The sequence below is a fragment of the Tachysurus fulvidraco genome, chromosome 9, assembly GCF_022655615.1.
Source record: "Tachysurus fulvidraco isolate hzauxx_2018 chromosome 9, HZAU_PFXX_2.0, whole genome shotgun sequence".
In the NCBI taxonomy this organism is placed as follows: domain Eukaryota; kingdom Metazoa; phylum Chordata; class Actinopteri; order Siluriformes; family Bagridae; genus Tachysurus; species Tachysurus fulvidraco.
In genome coordinates this window covers 12894794-12910840 of record NC_062526.1, presented here as the reverse complement: position 1 = coordinate 12910840, position 16047 = coordinate 12894794, and the positions used below count along the sequence as shown (strand labels likewise).

At 37.2% G+C, this 16047-nt stretch overlaps 1 protein-coding gene across 8 annotated transcripts in view; it reads left to right on the top strand.

Moving 5' to 3' along the window:
- The window catches only part of mctp1a (multiple C2 domains, transmembrane 1a), a 138768-nt gene that overhangs the window by 54810 nt on the left and 67911 nt on the right, over positions 1–16047 (top strand). For all 8 annotated transcript variants that reach the window (XM_047818073.1, XM_027145755.2, XM_047818069.1 and 5 more), the window contains exons 3-5: positions 12756–12898; positions 13371–13450; positions 14286–14397. In XM_047818073.1, the coding sequence (XP_047674029.1) occupies positions 12756–12898; positions 13371–13450; positions 14286–14397 (335 nt within the window). The remainder of the gene's footprint in view (positions 1–12755; positions 12899–13370; positions 13451–14285; positions 14398–16047) is intronic.

Below are 16047 nucleotides of genomic sequence, written 5' to 3'. Positions count from 1 at the left end.
AAAATAAATACTGTAACTAAAGGGATTGTAATATGCTGTTGAATTTCAGCTGGACAAACAGCTATCTAAAGTACTCAGATATAAAGTACTCAGCACATACAATAGGTCTACAATGATGATAATCTCTAAAATAAAATACTGTAGTCTCTAACCTCTCATGTTTACATGTCAGTCAGCAGGGAATGCTTAATGTTTGTTTGCTCAGATCATTTATCTTCTGTATTAAACTGTATGTGTTCATAGACATGTTTTTATAATACTGGGATTAATCTCATTGTTGATCCCATCACATCATCATTGCTTGAATGAATATTTAAAAAAAAATGACTCAAATTGATCTCAAATGTAAGTAGTTATTTGGTTGATTATGTTTAGTCTTGTCAGGAAAGTTGTAATATGTGAGACTTGGGAAACGTGTAAGGCTTCATGTGCAGAATTTTTATTCAAAGCGGAACATAGTCCACAATACAAAATCACAGTCAGAGCAAAGCAAGGCACAATCATATCAAAAGACAAACCCAAAAGAGTAAATGAGAGCACAAAGAAAAGTTCAAAGTGACTTGTCCAAACAGGAAGTGGTGTGTAAGTGACTAGTGATCTGATCCGAAGTGATGAAAAGCTCTTGAATAAGTGTGTGTTTGAGTAAATTGAGACAATGTAGCACAACAAAATAAATATGTCTTGTCATCAGTGTTGTATAAAGTAGTAGAAAGCAATACTTGAGTAAAAGTACAAGTATCCTACTAGAAAAAGACTTTGGTAGAAGTGAAAGTCACCTTTTAGAATATTACTCAAGTAAAAGTCTTAAAGTATCTGATATATTTACTGTACTTAAGTATTAAGTAATTTTCTGATATTTAATGTACTTAAGTATTTGAAGTAAAAGTAAAAAGTAAAATTTCAGTGATTTTCGGTAGAGCAGGGGCGGTGGTTTCATCTTTAGGGGGTTTAGCCCTCAGTGAGAATTTAAAACAAGAAGAGTTTATATTATACTGTATATTATATGACTACATAGTAAGCGAAATGTTATGGTTTTATTTAAAATGGTAAAAGTGGACACCAAAATTTTATTCATGATGCCAATCTTGAATCAAATCAGTTCATGTATGTGTGCATTCTCTACAAACAGTGTGTCCAATGAATGCAGTCATTAATAAAAAAAAAATATATTCACAAGACAAAGACCAAATCAATAAATGTTATTTTTATTTAGTATTTAATGGATTTTTTGCATTAATATTTTGTTTGTGCTACAACTCTGGTAATAAGAATAGTGACATTTCTACGTTATAGATAAACGCCCCCCCCAGCTCCGACTGCGCGTGCACGCTGTGCGTGCCTGAGCTTCTCCGTAGAGCGTGTGGACGTGCGTAATGCAATCTAGGAGAAGTGATTCGCCAAACCTCCCTTATTGCAGTCTCACACATTTCTTATGATTTTATTTTGTAGTAACGAGTAACGAAGATGCTTAGTGGAAATATAACGGAGTAAAAGTATACATTTTATCTAGGAAATGTAGTGGAGTAAAAGTGAAAGTTGACATAAATTTAAATAGCGAAGTAAAGTACAGATACGTGAAATTTCTACTTAAGTACGGTAACAGTATTTCTACTTCGTTACATTACAACACTGCAACTTGTCATTAATTCCTAATTTGGTCTCTAAACACTCTTCCACTCAATTCCTGTTGTGGTTCATCTAAAGTTCTCAGACTGAAGAGACAGTCATTTCTATCATAATAGAAATGACTGAAAGAGGAAACCCTGTTCCAGAGAACATCTATTGTACACAGATTTTCATGGTTGACTGAACGAGGGGACATTAATCAGCCCTGAGAGGGTCACAGATAAATATATCTGCTCTGAAAGAGAAGGAGTAGAAGATGTAGTGCAAGTTCCACATTTCCTTCTAACACTTCAAACATGAGTAATCGGCCTGTACCCTGAGGGACTTTGAAATTGTAACTTAATTATGACTCTGTATGCATTATTCAGTAACCTTTTTTATAGCTCTCATGGCCTGCCAAGATTTTTCGGGTTGGATTAATTATGACTGTTTGAGGAGGAGTTTTTACTCATCTCAAGAATTGTCTGTTGCATCTTTTTTGCATCAAAATCATTGTATGAGCTTTCTTTAAATCTTATCAGTAACCTTTGAATCAGTCATGCAGAATAAATTATCTTCCCAAGTGAATTTTGTTTTTTTATTTGCGGTGCCCTGAATATGTTTGTATCCTGAGATTAAACAGAAGGTGTCACAGCTTTCATCTGCAGCTTCAGAGCCAGAACAGAGCTCTTCAGGGACTTCAGGGAGTCCTGGTAGTATGCAATGTGCAAGTATCTGTTTTCATTTTTATTTTCTATTTCAGGGATGTAATAGGGGAGCTTGAAAGCAGCAGTGAGTGCTAGGGAGTCAGTTCATGGGTTTTCCTGAACTGAAATGTTCTTCTTTTGCACATATCTCAATCAGAAGTACATATAACCCCCCAAAAACTCCATCCTGTCAGTTCTTTTTATTCTGATCTTTGTCAGAAGCTAAACTTATAATGGCATGTAGATACAGGTCAAGAGTTTCACTTAACATTTACATCTGACATCAGTATGTGGAAAAACATCTCAGTGACATGGATGTTAGTCGCAGACATATTTTAGAAACTGATGTTCTCCTGAGATTTTCACATGTACAGAGAAAAATGGTCAGACTGGTTTGAGCTAATAAGAAGTCTAGAGAAATAAATAATCACTACAGCTGTGTTGAGCAGAAATGCATCTCAGAACACACATCATGTAAGACATTTAAGTGGATGAGCTATGACAGCAGAAAAGGTTCTACTCCTGTTAGCCAAGAACAGGAATCTGAGGCTTCCCTGGCACAGACTCACCCAAACTGGACTTGGTTTGATGATTCTTCTTTTTTTTTTTCTTGGTTTGATGATTCTGGTTTGATGAATTTCTGAGACATCTTGCAATGGCTGCTTTCAACATAATGTGCGTTTTCACAAAGTAAGTCATGTCAAGTCACCTCAAAATGGTTCCGTGAACAATGCCGTCATGTCTACATACAGATCAGGATCTTCTGTTTTTGGGTACAGACATATATTTGAGCGCACACTTATATTCATATCCAAAAAACTGTCAAATTGAATTCTCCACAATATCCTTCATTCCATTAGACATTCCATCTTTTTATTCCGATTAATTGATTTTGTGCATAATTTGTTGGCTAGATTAAAGATTTCATTACATCCCCGAATCAGACCTCTTACAGGGTGCATTACTGGGCTGGAAAATTCTACCCCTCTTAATGTAACTTGGATGTCCCTTGTTTGTATTGATTTTTCAAAGTTTTGCTGGGGAACCGCTGAAAGCTTGAAGAAAGAAAACCACTTTAAGTTCCTGAAAAATCAATATGTACTGAAAAATCATCACAAAGGTCCTGGCCAACATAATAGCTACAGTATAATAATATAATAATGTAAATCACACTTTTATACCTCTAGCTTTTGCCAAGTATCATATGCTTCATTTGTTTTTGGCCACAATGTGTCTACTTTATTTTATTTCAGTTATAGTGCATTTTTATATTGAATTATGAAGCTTTCATAAAGCTAGACTCACATACTGTACCTGAAGTTTTTTTACTCATCCCTTCACTGTAAAATCAGGACATTTTCTAGCCTTAAAATTCATTATTCAGAAGCTATTAGCTAGACTTTCCTTCTTTAATGCAATGCTAATAGCATGTAACCCATTAGCAGTTGATTGGATTCATTTTTAAAACTGACAGTGTGTAAACAAAAATGCACAGATCCCCTGAATCTTTTCTTGATTTTTTTTAAGGAATGCAGTTCAAATACAAAGTAAAAGTCAGTTAAAACATAAAACAGAACAACAGAAAAGCTCAGACTTCCGCCCTCAGCTTTGAAAGTGACTTTGTTGGCATATCTGCATTTCATGAATTTAAAAGGACAACAAGAATCAGAGCTCTGTCATATAAGATAAAGTATTTCAAGAACAAAGTCACCATGCAGAATTGTGAACACACACTTCAGAGTTGAAGTAAAAACTGCTGTCTTCTGCTGTTCCTGTTGAACAGAGGGCCCTCCGCACCAAAGCTTTCTTATCATTCAGAAAGGGTAAAGCGGATTACCATGTGATTTCAAATTTCATCAAAAGATTTGCAACCCTCCACTGTGGTTAAAAAGCTGGGCTTTTGCTCAGTGTTGCACATACTGGTGCTGAGGTACACCTTTTATTTTTTTAGTAAAAAACATGTATAGAAACAGAATACACTGAGAATAGAGAATCATCACTCATGGAATCAAATCTAATCTAAAGATTAGATTAGATTAGATTCAACTTTATTGTCATTACACATGTACAAGTACAGGCAACGAAATGCAGTTTAGGTCTAACCAGAGTGCAATAGTAGCAAGTGCAGGATATACAGTTTGTACATGATTTAAATAAGATAAGTGGAAATATGGAGTAATTTACAGTTGTGTGCATACTATGAACAATATACAGATTTACAGAAGGATATGTGCTGTAATAAAATATATGGCTATTACTATAAACAGTAATTTACAGATGTGTATGTTCTATGAATATAATATACAAATTAGTATATGTACTATGAATTTAATATACAGATGAATATACTGTATATGTAGTATGAACATAATATACAGATGTCTATTGCTATAAACTAAAATTGCTATAAAATTGCTATAAACAAAATATATTAATACGATAAACAGAAATATACAGGAGGATAATAAGATAATAGGATCATAATTAGAGTCCCAATCTTAATATAGTGAGCAACATTTCCTAGAATCATTACAGTAACTGCTGAATATCCTGAATTTTGGCACTTACTGTTTCTTATTCCACATTCAGTTGATTCGACTGACTCTATTTGCAAGATTATGAGGAGAAAAATGTATTATAGTGTGAGAATGAACACAGAAATAGGTCTGCATTTCATGTCAGATGGGAACGGTAGAGGGATTCCTCTCTCAATGCATTAAGCAGTAACGCACTGCCTCACTGTGGCTGTGCAGGATATCATTAGTGTGAGACATTATGAATGTTATTATGACTAAAATAATTACAGTGAAACTTGCTGGCAATTCCGAAGTCAGCATAATGAGCTGAATATATATTAAAGTGAAGTATTTGCTGATTTATTTGACCACAGCACTCTCTGGGGCAGAACATATCAAGGCAAAAAGACAGACTTAGCATACAGTAGTACAGCAAGTGTTATACTTTTCCATTTTATACACCTAGTATGCAATTGTTCATTTGTGCCACAAAAATATTTTACTGGTCTACATTATCATTTACTCTTCAAGAGACAACACATATGCCACACATGCCACACACACACACAAATTTTTTTTTTTTTTTTTTTTTACAAATTTTCTCAGAATTTTTTTTGTCTCAGATGTTCAGAGAAAAAGAATATCTATTTCTGTGTTATTTTTAGTGAATAAAACATTATGTCATTGTTACAATCTCTTGGTTAATCTTGTGACATCACAATCACATCACTGTGATGTCAAAAAAATCATTTTTTGTTACACAGCATTGTATCAGGTTTCATGTTGTTGTGAACTCATGTTAATCTCTCTATTATATAGTATTTTCAGTATTGGTAGATTCTTGACCCTCTTGCATTGACTGAAACATCTCTAAGCTTCTGCCACCATGTTCAAAATATCACCTGTGCATGATCGGTTCAGTTCACACCATTAAATATGTAAAGGAATGTGTAAGGAAGTGGCACTTGGCTCCAAGATTAAATGAGTAAATAACCTGTAGGGAAATCAACTACTTTATTTCTGGGTGTATGGGTTCCTTTAGAGGAGGAAATGGACTCACACTCAGTTATGTGATGGGGAGCAATAATAAATATCTTGTAAGTTGTTTAAACAAATCATTAATATTAAGAACATACAGTATGTGATTTTGTAGCTTTTTTAACGGCTTCAGTAAGTGCTTTCTCCTGGTCAGGGTTGTGGGGAATCCAAAGCTTATCCTGGGAATAGAGGTTATGATTTAGGAGTTAAATCTGACTTGCATTTATATTCAGGCCTAATTTAGCATAGTGTGAAGAATGCCTGAGGTGGAGGATCTCAGATCCATATTATGGTTTATTCATTCATTCATTTCTACCGCTTATCCGAACTTCTCGGGTCATGGGGAGCGTCATCAGGGAATCGAGTCAGGATACACCCTGGACGGAGTGCCAACCCATCGCAGGGCACACACACTCTCTCATTCACTCACGCAATCACACACTACGGACAATTTTCCAGAGATGCCAATCAACCTACCATGCATGTCTTTGGACCGGGGGAGGAAACCGGAGTACCCGGAGGATAACATGGATAACATGCAAACTCCACACATACAAGTCGGAGGTGGGAATCGAACCCCCAACCCTGGAGATGTGAGGCGAACGTGCTAACCACTAAGCCACCGTGCCCCCCTATGATGATTTATTGAGAGGAAAATACACACAGTATAAATTCAGAACAGTATCCAAAAGCAGTGTCAACAAACAGGCAAAAGTTCAAACAAAGGCAATAAACAGAGCAGACAAATGAGAGAATCGAGACAAGTGAGAGAATCGAGAAACGAGAGAATAGCAGGCAGGTCCACACTTGAAAACTACACAACATACAGTATGGTTTGGTACACAGTGTTACTGGGATAAATGCTAAAACCATCAGAACCCTGACTAATCACTGAATAGATAGAACAATAAAACATGCCAGTGTCAGTGTTTTCTATTGCTAATGTGATCATTAGAAAAGAGAGCGCTGAATAACTAGCTTCTGTGTTTGTATCTGAACTTCCCTGATACTACTCATGATTGTTTAAGTTTCTGAGATCAGAGGTCTTATGGGGCACAGTAAAACTTAAGATCTACAGCCTCTGTTTAGGAATTCAATTACTGCACCCATGCGAGTAGACCTTAATTTCATGCTTTGCAGTCTGCAGGATGGACAATGCACTCTGCTGGTTATATAAACCCATAAAAAGTGAAACTCTGTGACTGTCCAGCCATGTGTGCTTCAGTCTGAGAGGAAGAGAAGAAATAGCCCCACTGTGATGAATCATCAACGTTACTATGGATAGCTTTGTTTAGTGTCCTGCTTCATGCCATCATTCAGTAAGTTTTGAAAGAACTGTCTATAATCTGATTTCCTGGTGGTTGCTTTTATCACAGTTTACAATCCCATTAATCATCATAATGTTAAAGCTGTGGCCTCATAGTTAATTTACTTTCTGTAATTGCAATCCTATTCCACTGCTTTGCTGAGAGCTTTTCCTGCTGATAGCTGTCAAGTATATTGAGAAGTGATACGTACTGTATCACATCCCTGCTGCAAGGTCATTAGGTCATTTTCTGATCAGGTACATTTTACCTCCTCCTGGTGCTTTTGTGCTCAATGAGCTAGAAATTGTGTGTTTCGAATCCCAGGACCTTCAGATAATCAACAAAAACAACCCATAAATTATATTTATTTTAAATACCTTGGTGGCTCACAAAATAATAGTTATATCAGAACTTTTGCAACCAGGAAAGCTTTATTTTATGAACAATTCAGATATAAATGCTTTTCCACTCCAATTGAACACCAATTAAATATATTCACCAATTTAATTTAAAGGCCCATTAGTATTAAACCTATTCAATTCAGCTGACCACTAAAACAGGCTAATGACTATAAAGAAATAAGAAATACAACTTCAAGTTGGGATATGAATTTCCACCACTAATGATCCACCATAATATAAAAATCACTGTAATGGACAGTGAAAAAAGGCACAGAAAAATGCTACACCTTTTCATGCGATAGGCTTCAGGTTTCCCCACAACCCTGTGCAGGATATGTGGTACAGTAAAAGGATGGATTACTTGAGCTCATCTCACAAAAACTGATAATACTGCAGTTTTGTGATTTTTGTAAATTAAAACATCAGCAAGCTTCATAGGTCAAGTCAAGTTTATTTGTATAGTGCTTTTTACAATAGACATTGTCTCAAAGCAGCTTTACAGAACATAAACACAGAACAGAAGGTAAACATAAGGAATAATATAAAGAATTAATATAATAAACATTCAAGATTATTATTAGATATATATAGTTCACAATGTGTATGTATTTATCCCCAATGAGCAAGTCTGAGGTGACTCAGGCAGCAGTGGCAAGGAAAAACTCCCTTAAATTGGTAAAGGAAGAAACCTTGAGAGGAACCAGACTCAAAGGGGAACCCATCCTCATATGGGTGACACTGGAGGGTGTGATTATAAATATACAGTCTGACAATGTATTGGTGTAAGGATCACATGGAGTTCAGATCTCCTCTTTAGTATTACAGAGTCCAACTGGAGCTGGTAAATTTGAAGATGTCCCAGGATTCTCACAGAGATGGCCTCATCTTAGTGGAGGTCCAGAATCTTCATTGCCGGAAGACGATCGGAGCTGGTACAATGTCTGGTTGCCTCGGGATGGGTGGAAAGAGAGAAGCAGTGGAGAGGGATTAACATATCTGCTGTTCATAAAAATGTGCAAGTCTGATGTAATAGTGCACAATATTATTGGATGTATTATGTGTACGCCTGACTAAAGAGGTGAGTTTTTAATCTACATTTGAACTGGGAAAGTGTGTCTGAGCTCCAAACACTATCAGGAAGACTATTCCAGATTTTGGGAGCTAAATAAGAAAATGCTCTACCACCTTTAGTGGACTTAGATATTCTGGGAACTACCAGAAGTCCTGAGTTTTGTGATCTCAGAGAGCATGAAGGATCGTAACGTGTTAGAAGACTAGTTAGATACATGGGAGCTAAACCATTAAGAGCCTTGTATGTAAGTAACAGCAGTTTGTAATCAATTCTAAACTTAACAGGTAGCCAGTGTAGAGATGATAAAATTGGGGTTATATGGTCATACTTTCTTGTCCTAGTGAGAACTCTGGCAGCTGCATTTTGTACTAACTGTAGCCTATTTATTGAAGATGCAGGACAACCACCTAGTAATGCATTACAATAGTCCAGTCTAGAGGTCATGAATGCATGAACTAGCTTCTCAGCATCAGAGACAGACAGGATGTTTCTCAGCTTGGCAATATTCCTAAGGTGGAAGAAGGCTGTTTTGGTAGTATGGGCGATATGATTTTTAAAAGACAAGTTGCTGTCTAATATAACACCAAGGTCTTTCACTGTCAAGCTACTAGTAACAGTACATCCCTCTAAATGGAAGTTAAATTGTGAGAGTTTCTGTGTACTGGTTTTTGGACCTATAAGTAGTATTTCTGTCTTATCAGGGTTTAACAACAGAAAATTGCAGCTCATCCAGTCTTTTATCTTTCTTAGGCATTGAGTTAACTTGGACATTTTAGCTATTTCATCTGGTTTTGATGAGATATATAACTGTGTGTCATCAGCATAGCAGTGGAAACTAATCCCATGTCTTCCAATAATGTTCCCTAATGGAAGCATGTATATCGAGAAAAGCAGAGGTCCTAGAACTGATCCTTGAGAGACCCCATAATTAATTGGAAATAAGCTGGAGGATTCACCATAGGTTGCTGTTGTTATGACCTTTATTTGTCTTTTTATCCTGATTGTAAAATTTGGTATCATTTGGCAACTTTTCCATTGTCCAAACATCTCAATCCACCATAAATTCCCCATAAATTATATACTTTACATAGTGAATGGGTTTTGTTAAGCCTCACCAGATCTGTTTCATTTTTAATTCATCCATTTGTATTTATTTGTCTCCACCACATACTGTATCCTCCTGTGAGAAGCATTACTGTGGTTTGTTCCACACAAAGCTGGTATAGGACTCGGTATGTGCTCAGCACTCAGTGTGTGGTTAGATAAACTGTTGAGTAGCTGAGAGGATGTGTCGATGAAGCTGTTTGACTAGATTAGGTACTGAGCTTTGCAGAGACACCTGGTAGTTGTTTTATGAAGTTGCGATCATTATGCAAATCCTGCTGGTGTGCTTCCTACACTGTACTCTGAATGCCTGGGAGCATCCCACACATTTTCATTTGTTCTTTCATTAACAAATTTGGTTGGAAATCAGAGAAATAACGGTATTGTTTACTGGCAAGTTTAAATCACAATAGGATCTTTTGTAGACTGTTTTATGCTAATTATTCTGCTTATAGAGTAGCTCAGTGTCTTCTCTGAAATTACTTAAATTAGATATCTTACTGTGACAGCATACAGCTGTTCTCTCATCACATCACCACCTTGCATAAATGTGTAAAAATGGGAAGCTTAATATATGTTTTGCCTTTGCTTTGTACTGTGTGCTTAGCTACAGGTGAAGCATAAGCATAACATCATCAGTGGTAGTGTTACAGCAGTGGTACTGTTACAGGCACAGAGACTTGATACATATCACTTCTCAATGTACTTGACAGCTATCAGCTGGATAAGCCCATGGAGGCAGTGGCACAAGATCACAAACAGAGAAAGTAAATGAACTGTGCAGCCACAGCTTTGGTATTAAGATGATCAATGAGTGTAGTCTGTGGCCAGGTAATCACCAGAAAATGGGACGAGAAAGAGTTGGGTTTCAGGTAGGGTTAAAGCTTTTGTCTCTCCCACCAGCATGATTTAGAGGACACAAACACTGACCAGTGCTCTGACAAATCCATTAGCTACTGAAGGTTCAGGTGATTCATGAGTTGGAAGGACTAGTACAGTATGTGTGGTACCTGGGAAAACTTTTCACACTGCTTTCTACTGTATATCATTTTGAAAACTACAGACTTTCCTGACCTGAAATATGTTGAGTGAGCTAATTCCCACTGCAAGTCAGATCTCAACTATCAAACAGAGAGAGGGAAGGCTAACACCCCCCAACCCAGGCTAACACATCCTCCAATACACCTGAAATTAACTATATATGGGGTAACAGTACAGGGACTCAGAACGCTTTTCTGTTGCATTATGTTTACAGACTGCATTGTTTAATTAATGTCTGATTTGCTATGGCTCATACTGTAGCTATCCAAAACTAATAATAATCAAATTATTTTAGGAAATGGCCAGTGAGGGTTCTGAAAACTGGTGGCTAGTTAGTTAAGGCTTTCCACTACTAGATAGAAGGTTGTGTAACCTTAGTCATTTTGGATTAGCATAATGAGCAAATGTACATCTTGTTATTGACGGACTGCATTCAATACACTGGCTTCTTATGTGATACAATCTTTGCAGGATTTACTCTAAAGCCTGGATCTCTCTCTCTCTCTCTCTCTCTCTCTCTCTCTCTCTCTCTCTCTCTCTCTCTCTCTCTCTCTCTCTCTCTCTCTCTCTCTCTCTCTTACATGCACACACACATACACACAGATGCATATATTACTCACTCTGTGGCCTCTGCATCTGTCAGCCTGTGGTTGTTTCTGTGCTTGTGTAACGTGAGCGGATTCTACCAATAAAAGACAATTACCTCGTTCAAACAGTGACTTTCTCAGTAGTAAAATCTGCTGATGTGTAATCTCTGTCAGGAATATGTAGGATTTACTGCTGAGAATTTTAAAGAATGAGATGTACTAGCTCATTATACAGGCTGCACTGAGGATTGGTTCAGCTGCATATTTGGAGCAGTCTGTTTATCTGCACATAAGGGAACTCTTTTTAAAAATCAAAACACAAGGGATTGTGTCTGGTTGTTTGCTCAAACACCTTGAAATACTTATTTTTATCACAGCCTTCTGATCTGGATATGGCAGGATGGTTTTTGTGGTTCGTGATAAAACCCCTGATGAATCTAATGGATGAAATCTACAGAGAAACAAATGGTTCTGCATGGATTAAGTGGTATGATAAGGACAAAGTGGGAGCTCTGCAGTTGAGAAGCTGACGAGATTGATGCAGATTTACTACATGTTCACAAGCTGCTGTGGAACAGAAGTGCCATCTAGTGCCAATCTAAAATATTACTGTTAGTAGTAGTAATATTACCTAAAGAACTAATACTATTTCATTTACAGCAAATCTTCTTAAAACCTAAACATTGTCTTAGAGCAGCACACAAATTGCAGGCACCAAGCATTAATGAGACTACAGCTGGAATCACGAGACCAAAACCGAACTTTTTAACCATGCACACTATTTCCATGTTATAATCATTACATGAAGATTTCCACTACCTTATAGGATTTAATAGACCCAAAAACTTGCTCCCACCAGGAGGTTATATCTCCTTTGTAGATCGATTTTTTTTATCAAGATAATATCCCTAGATGTGCATACAAATCAACACAGAAATGATATAAGAACAGTGTTTTGATCGTCAGTGGATTTAAAGCACTGTGGTTTAGCTTGAAGAGGGAAGCACAAAGCTTAGAATTTAAAAGAGTCTAAAAGGTTCTGGATGGTCGATTGTACCAGGACACATATATCTTGTATTACATAGTGTGTCCATCCTCATTAGACAGGAAAAGGCTCAGTGGAGACAGAGAGAATCCAGGAGCCAGCATTGTTGCAGAACATGTTGCTTGTGCCAAAAAAACAACAACCCCTCATTGTATTTGTAAGTTATTACATAAAGTTAGTATTTTATTGAAAGTCCTTCATGAGAAGGAAGTATAAAGGATCATATCAGTGTCTGGACAACTGTAAACAGGCCACAATGACTCATGCTACCTCTGACAGTACTGTGGTCTCTGAGCTGATGAAAACCTCACTCTTACTGTGTTTTATTTTAGGCACCAGTGACCCTTATGTGAAGTTTAAGATCGCAGGGAAGGAGGTTTTCCGCAGCAAGACCATTTATAAAAACCTGAACCCGGTATGGGATGAGAAAGTGACCCTGCTGGTGGATAGTATAAGAGAACCTCTCTATGTTAAGGTAAGCTGTGAGCCAGAGATGCTTTCTCTGAGCAGAAATGCTCTGTTTACAATATGACATCTGTTTACAATATGACAGTTAGAGTGCTGCTTTAACATGAATCCAGTGGAGCTGTTTCAATGTAAAACATTGTTTTTTAACTTAAGCATTTTGCTTAGTGTTTTGATGATAGACACATACTGTATATGTTTCAATGGATACAAAACATTTGCCAAAGTAACCAAAATTGAATGAACCCAATCAAGTTCACTTGAAATGTTTTCTTAAATGATGATTCTATATTAAATAGCATTTTTTACTATAAACTTTATAGATACTATCTGTGGCAGAAATATTCTCAATAATTCATATTTCTTGTTTTCTAACAGCCTCTCTCTCTCTCTCTCTCTCTCTCTCTCTCTCTCTCTCTCTCTCTCTCTCTCTCTCTCTCTCTATCCCCCTCTGTGTCTCATTCTCTGTCTTTCCACTACAGGTCTTTGATTATGACTTTGGACTGCAGGATGACTTCATGGGCTCTGCATATCTTTACTTGGAGTCCCTGGAACAACATAGGTCCTAGACCAGTCTTGTAACAGTCTATAGCTAATGTTCCTATACTCTTGCTTTCCCACTGACACATCTGATTGGAAAAGACAAGAGCATCCCCTAGTGTTTCTTTGTGATAGTACAACTGTAAAAGGAATTCACTGGTTTTCAACAGTTTTCATATTTATTCATTTCTCTTTTGATTTTAATCATATTCAGAATGTGAGCATCATTTTTCAACTGGAATAAATGCTTAATTAACAAATCAATCAAAACCATGATAAAAAAAACTCAATATATAAGACATAGTAAGCAGAGTAAGTTATCTTAAAATAACAGATAATATGAAAATCATGTGTGCATGTAAAAACTGCTTTATTCAGGACAGTATTACAGTGGATCTGGAGGCTATCCTGGTATTACTGGGTTTGAGACTGAAATACACTCTGGATGAGATGGCAGTCTATCGCAGAGCAGCTAATTTACACCTAGGGGCAATTTAGAGAAGCCACTCCACACGCTGGCATGTTTTTGGGAAACTAGAGTAAATCAGAGAACCCAAAGATCCCCCATAGTCCCATGGAGAACATTTAAAGCTCCAATTGGTAATCCACACTGTGTATGTGGCAGCACCACCTGCTGCCCTGCTGTACTATCCTGAATTACACCTACGTTGGGATGTGCTTTATAACATAAGCATAAATAAGGTACTTGTGGGCAGTACTTTGAAGCTGATTTATTATTTGCACTCCTTCATTCCTTCCCTGTGTTCAGATCTGTGCTGATTTCTACAGAGCTTTACTGAATAAAGGCCAGTATGTTTCCATTCTGTGTGACCAGTGTTTTTTCACTTCTCCTTTAGGACCCTGGATGTGACCCTTGACCTGAAGGACCCCCACTATCCCGACCATGATCTGGGCTCTCTGGAACTGGCCGTCAAGCTCACTCCTAAGGAAGGGGACTTCAGGGATGCTGTGAGTGTTTCCCTCTATCTTCATATTATTTATTTTTCCCCTTTTTTCTTGATGGCTAAATATTCCAGACACGTGTTGTTTCTGAGGCTGTGAGGATTAAAGCTCTACATTTTATCTGCAGCTGTTAGTTTGGACGATTTGGACATTTGTGTTAATAGATAACAGTATTAAGGGGTTAATCTTTTAGCAGGCTTTGAAGTTATCCTCTAACTCATATGTGCATGTATGTCAGTATCCAAAGCTTGATGTGGGGGATAGATAGATATTTAGCCTGCTTTTCATTAAAATTGATTTTTATCATGACCTTCTGTGGAAAAAATGTATCTTTCATATCTTGCACTCTCACCTCTCAATCTCTTTGGAAGGACATGACAAATAGGCTTAGTGGGCTAGCTGATGTAAAATAATCCACGTTTCATCTCAAGCCAAGAAATATATTGCTGGAGAAAGAAAATGCACTCATAAAAAAAGGAGGTAGAATTTGGCTGGCAGCACTTCCTCTCTCGAGGAGAGAAATGTGTTCAGTGCTGACTGGTCCAGCCTAATTGCATTTAGTCTCTAGATTTACCTAGAGTTCTGTGTAAAGATTTAGATCTCATTTTGTATGCCTAATTTTTCCACCCCTTCATGTGTAATAGAGATGGGGGTAGCTCACAGGAGAAATATATGCTGCTTTGTATAATTGTCTTTAATTCTGTAAATGCTAGGACTGATTGCATTGGGATTCCGAAACTAAGCATTAGGATGAATTAGAGACAGATTTTTATGTTATGTGTATGAATCGAGCTGAGGATGGCCTCGCTTCCTTTGTTGATGTGTCTGTGATGCCTAACAGCTGCTGTTCCCAGCTTTCCCTGGCCGCTCCTCCTCCTCCGATCATCAATTAGCAGGTTCTCATTCAGCAACTGTAATCCGGGGCTTTGCTAAGAAGAGCTTAAGACATCTCTGTGATACCTTTGCTAATTCGGAATAAATGCCTTTCAGCTAGATTATTGGCTACTGAAAAAAAAAATTATAGTGGACATTCCAGTGCATTATATCATAGGACAGTTTATTAGGAACACTAATGTAGATATCCAATCAGCCAATTATGCAGCATCAGCATAATGCAAATAATCATGCAGATACAGGTCAAGGGCTTCAGTTAAATTCACATCTACTGTAACACAAAAACTTGCTGATCTCCTAGAATGTCCACACACAGTTCTGCATGTGGAAATACCTTGATAATGAAAATGGATCAAGCTGACAGGAAGTCTATAGTAACCATGAGCAACACAGCAAATCTTGAGGCAGATTAGCAACAGAATGCAGTTGCATTTCTAGGCAGCACAGTTGTAAGCATTAATCGTTAAGGTTATTAGTTAGTTGCTGTCAGAGAAGAAATCTGAATTACACTGTGGTTTGCAGAATCTCACCTTTGATGATGCCACGTATCACCTAGAAAAAGCTGCAACCACTGAAAAAAAAAAAAGAGAGAGAAAATTAAACAGACAGTTAGCAAAGGTTTATGTGGGCTGATTTGCTAATGAAAAAAAACACACAAAAAATAAAGACATTAGCATGAGGATTAGCATAAAAAGGCAACAACAGCCTTTTGACAGCCCCAGAACCTAATAAACTTGAAGCGCTCTCACATTATTTCTATTA